The 12692-nt window shown below is 38.0% G+C and overlaps 1 protein-coding gene across 1 annotated transcript; it reads left to right on the top strand.

Annotated features, from left to right (window-relative positions):
• Positions 1-10679: 10679 nt before the first annotated feature.
• LOC139870103 (putative F-box protein At3g16210) lies at positions 10680-11357 on the top strand. Its single transcript, XM_071857955.1, has one exon. It carries the CDS (start codon positions 10680-10682, stop codon positions 11355-11357), a length of 678 nt encoding a protein of 225 aa, XP_071714056.1.
• The last annotated feature ends 1335 nt before the right edge of the window (positions 11358-12692 follow it).

The raw sequence follows: 12692 nt of genomic DNA, 5'->3' as shown, positions 1-12692 counted from the left end.
GGCGAGCAAGGTGTGATCCCTCGGCTAAGGGATGTTTGTGTCGGGTTCTCTTTTAGAGAATGACTATTTATGTGTATATTTTTGCCTATGTGTAATATAGGTGATTACTTGCTCGGATTTGAGGACGGAGATCATGTTGTACATGACTTGTGCGGGCATTTCATGGTGAGTGGAATAATTATATGCGTAGGTATATAATGTATTTATTTGTTGTAGAGTGAGATGTGAAGTGTCGAGGTGTTAAGACACCACGTTTCACGTGACGAGTGAAGCATCGAGGTGTTAAGATGCCACTCGAGGTGAAGCATCGAGGTGTTAAGATGCCACCTAGGAGTGAAGTGTCGAGGTGTTAAGACGCTACTCCATAATAAAGGGTGAAGTGTCGAGGTGTTAAGACGCCACCCGAAGGTGAAGTATCGAGGTGTTAAGATGCCACCCGGGGGTTAGTGATACGAGGTGCTAAGTACACTAATGGATGTTGTGAACTCCGATGGCGTTTCGCGGGCGCCATTCCCTTGTACGATTGGTTAACCATGGTTATGTGTTATAGTGTAGCATATTATATTGTTCGACTTATATGCTATCGTTTGTGCTAGCTTGTGTATTGGAGATTTAGCGTTATACTTTGCGATGGTATGCTAATTATATTGCTAGCGTGTATGCGGTAAATGTGTAAGTGATTGCAAGTAAGTAGGTTATATATCTATGTGTATAATTATTGCATTCACTAAGCTTTTTGCTTACCCCTCTCGTTGTTTACCTTTTTACAGGTATTGTGTTATGAAGCTAGCTAGTTGTTAGACTAGATGCGTAGGAGCACTTGGGCTCGATGGGGTAGCTTTTGGATGTTTGGACGCGGATTGGGGATTTGGTAGTCCCCGGGATTATGCTCTTGGTATTGGGTTGGGTTGTAGAGTCCTAATCCGTCTAAAGAGATAAATGGGTCGAAATCGCTACTTTATTTGTAAAACGGGTCATTGTGGGCCCGGTGTTGTAAAACTTATTTTCATTGCGGAAATCTCTTAGTTTTACTTAATATGAGGTGTTGTGAAAGTTGTTTCGTTTAAAAGTGTCGGGAAGCGGGTTTTTCGCTCGCGTGAATTTGAAAAACTGATCATGAACTTTTAGTTCAATTGGACGCCGTCCAAATGGCTTGGACGCCGTCCTGGTCTTCTCTGCTGGACGCCGTCCAGATGTACTGTCCCACAATTTTTTTTTTAGGGTGTGTTTTTGGTAAAACGAAGTTGGGTCGTTACAGTGTCTCTGTCAAATATACACCTTTTGGACCTAAACATGAATTGATTGTAAAGGTACATTTTCTTTTCATATTACTCCATAATAACTAAAAAATCTCATCTGATTATTAGTGTTTGTATTGGGTTATATCTTATATGATTCAAACCATCCAAAGAAAGTGTCTTGGAAGGTCTCTTTCTATGATATCTGTCATATACTCGTGTCGTTTTTTCTCATGGGTTTTTAGATGCATACGTGTAAGTAATAAGTCAATCTCTGAAAATTACGTCTGTGCACTTGCTGCTTCTAATCAATGAAGATTAGTAACATTTCTTATCTCTTTCTCTCTTTTTACCAACTTAGAGTAAACTAGTTTACGAACCCTCGCTTCGCGCCGGGGGTTTGGTTTTCAATGTATTTTAGTGAGTTTAGTTTGTAAAATTATTTCGTGACTAACGATGATGTCGTTGAAGCGCAACTCGAGTCGAACTAAAAGGTATAATCCGTGAAAGATTTAAATGTTATTTTAAATTAACAATATATGCGCTATGTGCATCTCCGCGTTTCGCTACGGAATTGTCTACTTTTAAAAATTTAACGCAAAATCAACGTGTATGAAAAGTACCTCAAATATTTAGCTTTTTTTAAAAAGATTCCATTTTGCGTATAGTTAGTGACATTGTGTTCCTAAAATTATTTCGAATTTAACGATGGTGTCGGAAAAATTTAACTCGTTGCGAGCGAGAAGATATGATCCGTTGAATATTTGGGTAGAGTTTAGTTAAGATTTTTTTATGAAAATAGTTATTTGACACTTTACTCCCCTGTTTGGGGGCGGTTTTAATTCTTGAACAAAGACTGGGGTTTTTTTGGAAAAAGGAAAAAAAAAGGTGAAAACAAAAAAAAATTAAAAAAAAAATTAAAAAATGTGAAAGGACGAAATATATTATATAATATTATTATAGTTATAATAACGGGGAGGCGAGTCGGGTCGGGGTAAGGGGGTAGGGTTGGGGGTGTTTTGTATTTTCTCGGGGGTGTGAGTTTTTTTAGAAAAATTGGGGAGGGGCCGATTCGTACTTTGAATAAAGTTTGGGGTCCTTAGGGTGAGATTAAGATAGTCCAAATAGTAGTATTGGGGAGGGGGCTTATTCGTACGTTGGATAAAGTTTGAAGGACTTAGTGTGAGATTGAGATTAGTGTGAGATTGAGATAGTCCAAATAGTACTATTTATTTGGACTATCTCAATTAGTGTGAGATTGAGATTAGTGTGAGATTGAGATAGTCCAAATAGTACTATTTATTTGGACTATCTCAAGTAGATATAAGGTATAATTACTCACTTTACTCTTGATTGTGGAATCATATATGGGTATTATGATTTCAGTTCCTAGGTAGATACGTATGATGAATATGATAATGAATGTCATGACGACCCTTTTTACATTGATTCATTGTGATCAATGGTTTACATATGCTAATTTTAGTATATGATAATGTATTAGTGTTGGTGTTGTACGTGTGCGTTTAATGAGGTCAAGACAAAATATTCAGTAACATGCTCTAGCAAATCAAAGGCTGCAAAGAATCACACTATTTGGACTGACAATGGGTAATATACTAAGGCACCAGGTTTGAGGTGCATTCTAATCAGGTGATTCTGTATATGATGGCGTATATTCAACAATCATTGCATTTTCACGGGTCACTTTAAAGTTTCTATATAGTTAATTTTGTATCTATGATTTTCAAAGTTACCAAAATTTGAGGGTTGTTTTAGTTTTTGATAGAGTGGTAGAAGCAGGTTTAGATAATCGAGGTGTGAAAACTAAGATATTTGTATCATTGTTCTTCGATCTATGTTGTCACATTTGACAAATTTCACATATTTGCAATTCATAAACCGTCTAAATTTTGTGAGTTTCTACAATTATTCGAGTTTATACAATTGTGTGGTTTCTGTCAGGTATGGATATGTTCCATGTCCTACTCAAAAAAGTCAAAAGTTTGTTCACATTGTAATCAGTCTTGCTTAAATATGTGGACTTTAAATATCCTTTATTAGTACTAAAATGGATATCTGTTGCTTTGTATTTGTTCGACAGTATTGGTCTTGCATTACTCATTAAACCAGTTGTATTTCAAGATCAACAAATAAAATACTTCTAATAAGTGCATGTAGAAGAATAAGTGTTTAGTTTTTGTAAGTCTTATGTTTATGTATGTAGTTATGCTTTTAAATTTAAAAATTTCAAATCCACGATGCTACTATGATAGTACAACCGAATCTACCGTATGTTATTGATTTTGTAGAGGTCAGCTGTCATGTGGGAAGCTTGTGCTCGACGAAATTTGGGCTGGTCTTGTGGCACATTTTTATAATGGTCGACTTGTGACGAGTCAAAGATTAAGAAATGTCTGATTTGAAGGAAATGTATAGAATTTTGGTCAGTGCTAGTGCCACAGGTACCTATATTTGATTGAACTAGTGAAGTGGTGCACGCGTTTCCGCGGCATATTACGAACGATAGTCTTTTACTTGCATAAACAACAACAACAACAACAAAACCCAATACCACATGAGTGGTGTATGGGGAGGTGAGATGTAGACAATCCTTCCCATATCCGAGAATAAAGACAAGTCATTTCTCCACCCAGAGTGAAACACTCTCAAAAGTAGAGAAAGTCATCCCTCTCTCTATTCGACGGATAAATAGATTGCTTCCGAGAGGACCTCCAGCCTTTAAGTAGGAAAAAGTTTTTTTTTAAAAAATAAAAAATTATAAAATAAAAATAAGTAGACGCCATGAAAATGGTAGAATCAAGTTTTCATGGGTTTTAAATCCTGCCTGGAATTTAATTTAGGCTCTAAGAGTCAGTCAATCTAAAAATAAGTAGACGCCAATAAATCGACGATTGCTGTCGACTCAAACTGTTTTCATGGGTTTTACTTGCATAAAGTCGTCTGTATACTACTACTACAAACTGTTTTCCTACTTATTTGTTACTGAGTATATAATACAGACTGCTACATATTATGTTCAAAAGCATACATAATGTTATTACATGATTCGTTGATTACGTATAGTAACGAAACATATTCAAAAGGTTTGGTGTGTATAGTGTTGCGGATTCTGCTAAATGATATGTTCAAAAGGATCGCATGCTTGATGTATAGTACTTGTATCCTTCTGATGCGGTGGTGACCTTTTATGCCATCTCGATTTTTATCGCCACCTCATCGGGCCACGCGGTTACCTCCACGGGATCTATATCCATTTCTTTCAGAGGGCTCCTCGATGTCTCCATTTCTTTCAGAGGGGTCTATATCCATAAATCACATAACTAGTTCCACAAGAATTCTCGTTATCAATGGAGTCACGATTGAAACTACTGCGTGTTGAAGATATGGAGAACTTTAAACAATTCGAGGGAAGATTCCAGGAAACTCACACGAAGCTTCCACGAAGTTGTTAGGAAACTCACATGTAGTTTTCACGAAGTTGTTAGGAAACTCACATGTAGCTTCTACGAAGTTGTGAGGAAATTCACATGTAGCTTCCACGAAGCTGTCAGGAAACTCACATGTAGCCTCAATGAAGTTGTCAGAAAACTCACATGAAGCTTCAAGAAATTGTTTTTAGCTTACTCCTTAAACCATTCTATAAATAGACCCTCTTGTAACTCATTGTAAACACACCACAAATATTCAGTAAATACATTCTCTAGTTGGTCCGTGGACTAAAGCAATCACAACGATTGCATATAACCACGTTATCTCTTGTGTCGATTTACATTTCTTGCATTTATAATCTTTCGTTCATTAAGTGGGTTAGTAATCTTGTAGAATTACTATCGGTGAGTGATCTTGTTGAATCACTTGCGTTGTTTTGGGTCCTAATATCCTTACAACTGGTATCAGAGCTCAAGGTTTCGACTTTGGGTACGATGGCGGAAGACGGAAAGTTTAGAATCGACCGATTCGATGGGAGAGACTTTGGCTTTTGGAAGATGCAAATTGAAGATTACTTGTATCAAAAGAAGCTACACCAACCCTTGTTAGAGACCAAGCCTGAAAGCATGAACGATGCCGATTGGACGCTTTTGGATCGTCAAGCTTTGGGCGCTATTCGTCTTTCACTTGCTAAGAACGTTGCATACAACATTGTGAATGAGAAGACGACGTTTGCTTGCATGAAAGCACTCTCTAACATGTATGAGAAACCTACCGCTTCTAATAAGGTATTTCTCATGCGACAATTGTTCAATACGAAGATGAAGGAAGGTACGAGTGCAACAGATCATATCAACGAGTTCAACAACATCATATCGAGGTTAGCATCGGTAGATATTGTGTTTGATGATGAGTTAAAGGCACTAATCTTGCTTTCATCATTACCGGAAAGTTGGTCGGGTACGGTTACCGCAGTTAGTAGCTCTACAGGAACTACTAAGCTAGCGTTTGAAGGAATAAGGGATTTAATTCTTGGTGAAGATACTCGTAGGAGAAACTCGGGGGAATCGACATCCGGTTCTTTGTTAAGTACCGACAACCGTGGTAGGAAATTTGATCGCGGTGAGGAGAAGAGTAGAAAGAAGTCTAAGAAGAGGTATCCATCGAAAGATAGAAGTGAAGCTGTTTGTTGGGGTTGCAATCAAAAAGGACACTTTCAAAGGAATTGTAAAAATGGTCCGGCGAAAGGTGTGAACTTGACCGAGGAAGAAAGTGATGATGCACTTTTATGTAGTGTTGAAAATTCTATGGAGTCTTGGATTTTGGATTCGGGAGCTTCGTTTCATGCTACTCATGTCAAAAGCATGATGAAGAATTTTCGTTCATATCAAGGCAATGTGAGATTGGCGGACGACAAACAACTCAATATAGAGGGCATTGGAGATGTAGTATTGAAGACTACTCTTGGCTCTAATTAGACCTTGAAAAACGTAAGGTACATTCCTAAATTAAAAAGGAAACTTATTTCGGTTGGTCAATTAGATGATGAAGGTAACGCGGTTACTTTTGAAAACTGCCAATGGAAGGTGGTTAAGGGTAGCTGTGTCGTGGCTCGTGGACATAATAGGGGAACTCTTTATATGGTTGAAGTGTTTGATGAAGACACGGTGGTTGCTACGGTTAATGTTGAGTCCGAATCAACTCTATGGCACCGAAGACCCGGGAATATGAGTGAGAAGGGTATGAAGATGCTTGTTTCGAGTGGGGGAATTCCAGATTTGAAAAAAGTAGAACTTGGATTTTGCGAATCATGTGTATATGAGAAGCAAAAGAAGGTGACTTTTGGGAAATCGGGAAATGCTCCTAAGTTGGAGAAATTGGAGCTTGTTCATACGGATGTGTTTGGTCCAACCAATGTAGAATCACATGGAGGTTCTCGCTATTATGACACCTTCATTGACGACTCCACTCGAAGGGTATGGGTTTATTTTCTTAAAGCTAAATCTGGTGTATTTAATACATTTGTGAACTCGAAAGCTATGGTAGAAAATGAGACTAATTTGAAAGTCAAGTGCTTGAAGTCGGATAATGGAGGGGAATATGGTAGTCTTGAGTTTAAAGACCATTGTGCAAAGCTCGGTATTAGAATGTTAAAAACGGTACCAGAGACACCGCAACACAATGGGGTAGCTGAACGTATGAATCGTACGTTAAATGAAAGGGCTAAGAGTATGAGACTACATGCCGGTTTGCCTAAGATGTTTTGGGTAGATACGGTTAATACGGTGGCTTATTTGATAAACAGGGGACCCTCAACACCGTTGGGTTTCCGAATTCCTGAGGAAGAATGGCAAGGTAAGAAGGTGAGTTATAATCACCTTAGGATCTTTGGGTGTAATGCTTATGTGAAGACCAAAGATGCTGATAGAGACAAGCTTGAAGCTAAGTCAAAGAAGTGTACTTTCATAGGTTACGGGTCGGATGAAATGGGTTATCGTTGTTGGGATAACGAGGCTAGAAAAGTGATTCGTTCTCGTGATGTTACCTTTGATGAAGATTCGGTTTATGGCAAACCGGAAACGGGGAGTCCTAAACCGGGTCATGTTACTTTTGACGATGTTTCTATTGATGATCTTGCAGGTTCTAGTGGGAGTACGGGTAACAATGAATTACCAATTAACGGTGAGGCGTCAGAAAATGCTAATGATGGAAATGATTCGGAAAGCGGTGATGAATCCGAACATAGTGCGAGTTCTAGTGATGAGGAGGACACAAATGAAACCGGTCCAACCATTTTGGTTGCTCCTATACTAAGACGCTCGACTAGAGTGCCCAAACCTAATCCTAGGTATTCTCCATCAGCAAACTACTTGCTCTATACCGAGAATGGTGAACCCGAAAGTTACTTTGAGGCAAGGAAGACAAAAGAATCCATACAATGGGAGCTTGCCATGAAAGAAGAGATAGGGTCACTTGAGAAGAATAAAACTTGGTCACTAGTGAAGTTACCTCATGATAAAAGGGCATTGCAAAGTAAATGGGTGTATCAAATCAAGAATGAATTGGATGGCAAGAAAAGGTACAAGGCTCGTTTGGTAGTCAAAGGCTTTCAACAAAAGGAAGGGGTTGACTACAAAGAGATATTTTCACCAGTAGTTAAAATGACTACTATCTGTTTGGTACTTTCTATGGTTGTATGCGAAGACTTACATCTAGAGCAACTAAATGTGAAGACCGCATTCTTGCATGGTGATCTTGTTGAAGAGATCTACATGAGGCAACCCGAGGGCTTTGAGGTAAAGGGTAAAGAGAAGTGGGTTTGTAAGCTAAAGAAAAGTTTGTATGGATTGAAGCAAGCACCTCGGCAATGGTACTTGAAGTTTGATGATTTTATGAAAAAGATTGGTTTCTTAAGATGTGAAGCGGATCACTGTTGCTACTTGAAGAAACTCAAGTCTTCTTATATAATCTTATTGTTGTATGTTGATGACATGTTACTTGCAGGTTCCAACATGTTCGAAATTAACAAGTTAAAGGGATTACTTTCCCGTGAATTCGAGATGAAAGATCTTGGTGGTGCTAGGCAAATACTTGGCATGAGTATTGTGCGTGATCGTATGAAAGGTACTCTATACTTGTCTCAATTCAAATATATTGAGAAAGTAGTAGAGAGGTTTAATATGGAGAATTCAAAAGCTCGTTCTATGCCTTTGGGTAGCACGATTAAGTTATCGAAAAGTCAATCACCAAAGACGGTAAAAGACAAAACGGATATGGAAAAGGTTCCATATGCATCGGCCGTGGGTAGTATTATGTATGCCATGGTTTGTACAAGACCCGATATTGCTCAAGTAGTGGGAGTTGTAAGTCGTTATATGTCTAATCCGGGGAAAGAGCATTGGGAAGCGGTCAAATGGTTGATTCGTTATTTGAAAGGTACTTCTAATATGGGATTGTGTTTCTCCAAAAACAATCTCATACTTAGGGGTTATGCGGATGCTGATTTGGGTGGATGTGATGATTCGGGAAAAAGCACTACAGGTTATGTTTTCACAATAGGAAAGACGGCGGTTAGTTGGATGTCTCGATTACAAAAGAGTGTTGCTGTATCAACCACCGAAGCAGAATATATGGCTATTGCAGAAGCTTCTAAAGAGCTTGTTTGGTTGAAAAACTTCTTAGGTGAGTTGGGTAAAAGACAAGACTATTGCGTCTTGAATTGTGATAATCAAAGTGCGGTTCATCTTGGGAAGAATCTGGTGTTTCATAGTCGTATGAAACACATCAAGATAAGGTATCATTTTATTCGACAACATATAAATGATGGTACTTTATTATTGGAGAAAATCCTTGGTACGAAGAATCCTGCTGATATGTTTACTAAGGTTGTTACGACAAAGAAATTGAGATTTTGCATTACCTCAATTGGTCTTCTAATGAATTGATGAGAGAAGACCCCAACTAGAGAATTAGAGAGTTAATGTTTCAATTCTAACAAGTAGTGTTGAAGACCTTGTATCGAAAGTCTGCTCATCCGAAGTATGTGTTGAGTGTGCGTGTCTCAAATGGAGTTTGGCGGTATAATAGTGGTTTTACGTTCTTGGTTAGATTGTTGATATTTTGGGTTGACGAAGGTTGGGTTTGTTCAAAGTCTCCAAGTGGGAGATTGTTGAAGATATAGAGAACTTTAAACAATTCGAGGGAAGATTCCAGGAAACTCACACGAAGCTTCCACGAAGTTGTTAGGAAACTCACATGTAGTTTCCACGAAATTGTTAGGAAACTCACATGTAGCTTCCACGAAGTTGTGAGGAAATTCACATGTAGCTTCCACGAAGCTGTCAGGAAACTCACATGTAGCCTCAATGAAGTTGTCAGGAAACTCACATGAAGCTTCGAGAAATTATTTTTAGCTTACTCCTTAAACCATTCTATAAATAGACCCTCTTGTAACTCATTGTAAACACACCACAAATATTCAGTAAATACATTCTCTAGTTGGTCTGTGGACTAAAGCAATCACAACGATTGCATATAACCACGTTATCTCTTGTGTCGATTTACATTTCTTGCATTTATAATCTTTCGTTCATTAAGTGGGTTAGTAATCTTGTAGAATTACTATCGGTGAGTGATCTTGTTAAATCACTTGCGTTGTTTTGGGTCTTAATATCCTTACACTGCGACCACTTCTTGTCCCACATTCAACAAACCATCATCCATGTTGACCATCATTCTTTGCCTCTAGAACTGTAAGTGCGAATTAAGATGTATGCTTACTTGAAATGCATAAAATTGGAATCTATAATACTAAACTGGAAAAAACTTCAAACTCAAAAAGTCTGACTATAAGAATGCAAATTATAAATGATTGAAAATTAAATTATAGTTTTATCTTATCTGAGATGGAACTTAATACTAAGGGCAAAGTAAGCTTAATGTAATTTCTAAATGATTTACAAATGTAAAATTAAGTTGTCATGCAACGAGAAAATTTCAAAATTAGTCGATGTTGTCCGTTAGTTTACAAAAGACGGATTCATCACATCCTTTTATTTCCCCAACTAGACATTATCACTCAATACGGACCCATCCATATGTAAAAATAAATAAATATCCTTTGTAGAAGATGGGTCGTTATGTTTTTATTTTTTGCTTTCCATCCCCATCATTTTTACTAGCCCTCATTAGTATGCCTTCAAAAAAATCCGTATCAATCATTCAATCCGAAAACCGTAAACCAATCCAATACATATGCTTCGTCAGGGTTCGTTTAAAAAGATCTTATTATCATTCAATTTGTATCTATACAAGCCCATATTCATACATACATCTGATGATCTAGCATAAAACCCAGTGGGCCAATTCTTCACGGTCAGTTCTTCTAGTACTCCCTCCCTCTATTAGCATCTGATTCCGCTATCTTCAAACCCTAATTCAAACCCTAACATTCCCAAAATCAAACGCACAATCGTACACAAAATCATAATGACTGAATACGTACCTTTCGATATCCAAATCGAAATCATCAAAAAGCTTCCTATTAAACCGCTGGTTCAATTCAGATTAGTTTCAAAATCATGGAAGTCAGTAATTGATAGCTCCAAGTTCGCTGCTAATTACCACTTAAACAACGATCAGCTGCAGCATCATCGTGTACTTGTAAGTTACGCTGATTCATTAAATTATGGCCATTATTCAAAAGAAGAAGTTGTAAAATATGTTTCAATTGTGGATGATGATAGTTTTCCCCAAAACAAGTTTCCCCTGATTCTTCCATCTTGTGCTAAACAACTACTTGGTCAGAATCCAAGTATATTGGGTAGCTCTCAAGGTGTGTTCTGCTTGTGCGTCAATTTCGGTGAATCTACTTACTGGTATTATTCATTTGGTGAAGCGAAAATATTTGTTCTATGGAATCCTACGATTCAAAAATCGGTTCCTGTCATTGTCCCTGGTGTCGAACACTTTATGGAGCTCAAAAATGTTGTTGGTTTTGGGGTCTGTCCTCGTACTAGTGTCCCTAAACTTGTCAAAATCACTTTTATTTCATGTTTGGATTATATTGAAAATCACACCCCGCAAGTTGAGATTTTTAGTTTTAGTTCGGGGTCTTGGAGGAGGAGTTTGTCTATGAATGTGCCCCGTAAATCCATTGAATGTTAAAATACAATGCAAATTTAGATAATATGGAATTAGTAATGTATATAAATATCTAGATATTAAAATGTAAAAGAAATATCTAGATATTAATATATATATGAAGAAAAATCTAGATGTTAAAATGGAAAAAATCTAGATATTTTTATGTGGTAAAAATATCTAGATATTTATCTATGAAAAAATCTAGTGTGTAGAAGTTTTCATGGAGTAGTATAAATATGGGTGGTGATTTCATTTGTGAGTAAGTTGTGAAAAAAGTGAGTTGAGAAGTAGAGAAGAAGTAAGAAGTGAGAAGAGTGTGAGTAGAGAAGAAAAGTTTGTAAGTAAGTAATATTGTAGTTGTATTTTGTATTAATAAAAGTGTTCTTTGTTAAGTTTCCCGGTTAAGCCTTAGTTTGTGTTTAAGTTCTTAGTGTACTTGTGTTGTTCTTATTATATGGTCGGCTCTGCCGCCTAAGTGATATATGGTCGGTTATACCGCCTGAATAATATATGGTCGACACTGTCGCCTAAGCATTATTGTGCACTAAGGATTCATAAAATTAAAGGCTAACCAACGTCAAAGTGTTGGTGTAGTGATTGAGTATAACCTAGGTCCTCTATAGTGGGTGTGTTGGGCTCGTCGAAGCTTCCAACAATTGGTATCAGAGCGGGTCGTTCGGGACCATTGCTAGTGGAGGTACTCATCGGTAAACGTTGGACGTTTACATCATCTTGTTAACACCAAGGCCCTAAGGGAGATTCTGTCGGAGCACAGTTAGGAACTGTGAAAGCTCATCGGTCTGGGATCAAGCTTATTGGACGTTGGACGTCATGATGGCAGATCTTGCAAGTACGAGCAGTGGAATCAAGAGTCTCAATAACCACAACTATGGTTATTGGCGGACTTGCATAGAATCCTACCTACAAGGACATGATTTATGGGAAATAGTTGCTGGCAGTGACACAACGCCTCCACCGAAAGAAAATGCCGAAGCCTTGAGAAAATGGAACATCAAGGCCGGGAAGGCTTTATTTATACTGAAGACTACAATCGAGGAGGATCTATTGGAGCACATCCGTGACGAGAAAACACCGAAGGCAGCTTGGGAAACTTTTGACAAGTTATTTTCAAAGAAGAATGAAGCACGCCTCCAGCTCTTGGAAAATGAGCTCGCAGGTATCTCACAAGGAAGTTTGTCTATTTCCCAGTATTTCACCAAGGTGAAATCTATTTGCCGTGCGATATCTCAGCTTGCTCCTGAAGAGAAAGTGAGTGATGCAAGGATGAAGAGAATTATCATCCATGGCTTAAGATCCGAGTATAATGGATTTATAGCCGCTGTGAGAGGATGGCCT

Source organism: Rutidosis leptorrhynchoides, chromosome 10, assembly GCF_046630445.1.
Source record: "Rutidosis leptorrhynchoides isolate AG116_Rl617_1_P2 chromosome 10, CSIRO_AGI_Rlap_v1, whole genome shotgun sequence".
Lineage (NCBI taxonomy): Eukaryota > Viridiplantae > Streptophyta > Magnoliopsida > Asterales > Asteraceae > Rutidosis > Rutidosis leptorrhynchoides.
The sequence above is the reverse complement of the archived record's forward strand: the minus strand, read 5'-3'. Positions and strand labels throughout refer to the sequence as shown.

Coding starts and splice junctions, on each gene's coding strand:
- LOC139870103 (XM_071857955.1), top strand. CDS start 10,680: ATGACTGAATACGTACCTTTCGATATCCAAATCGAAATCATCAAAAAG.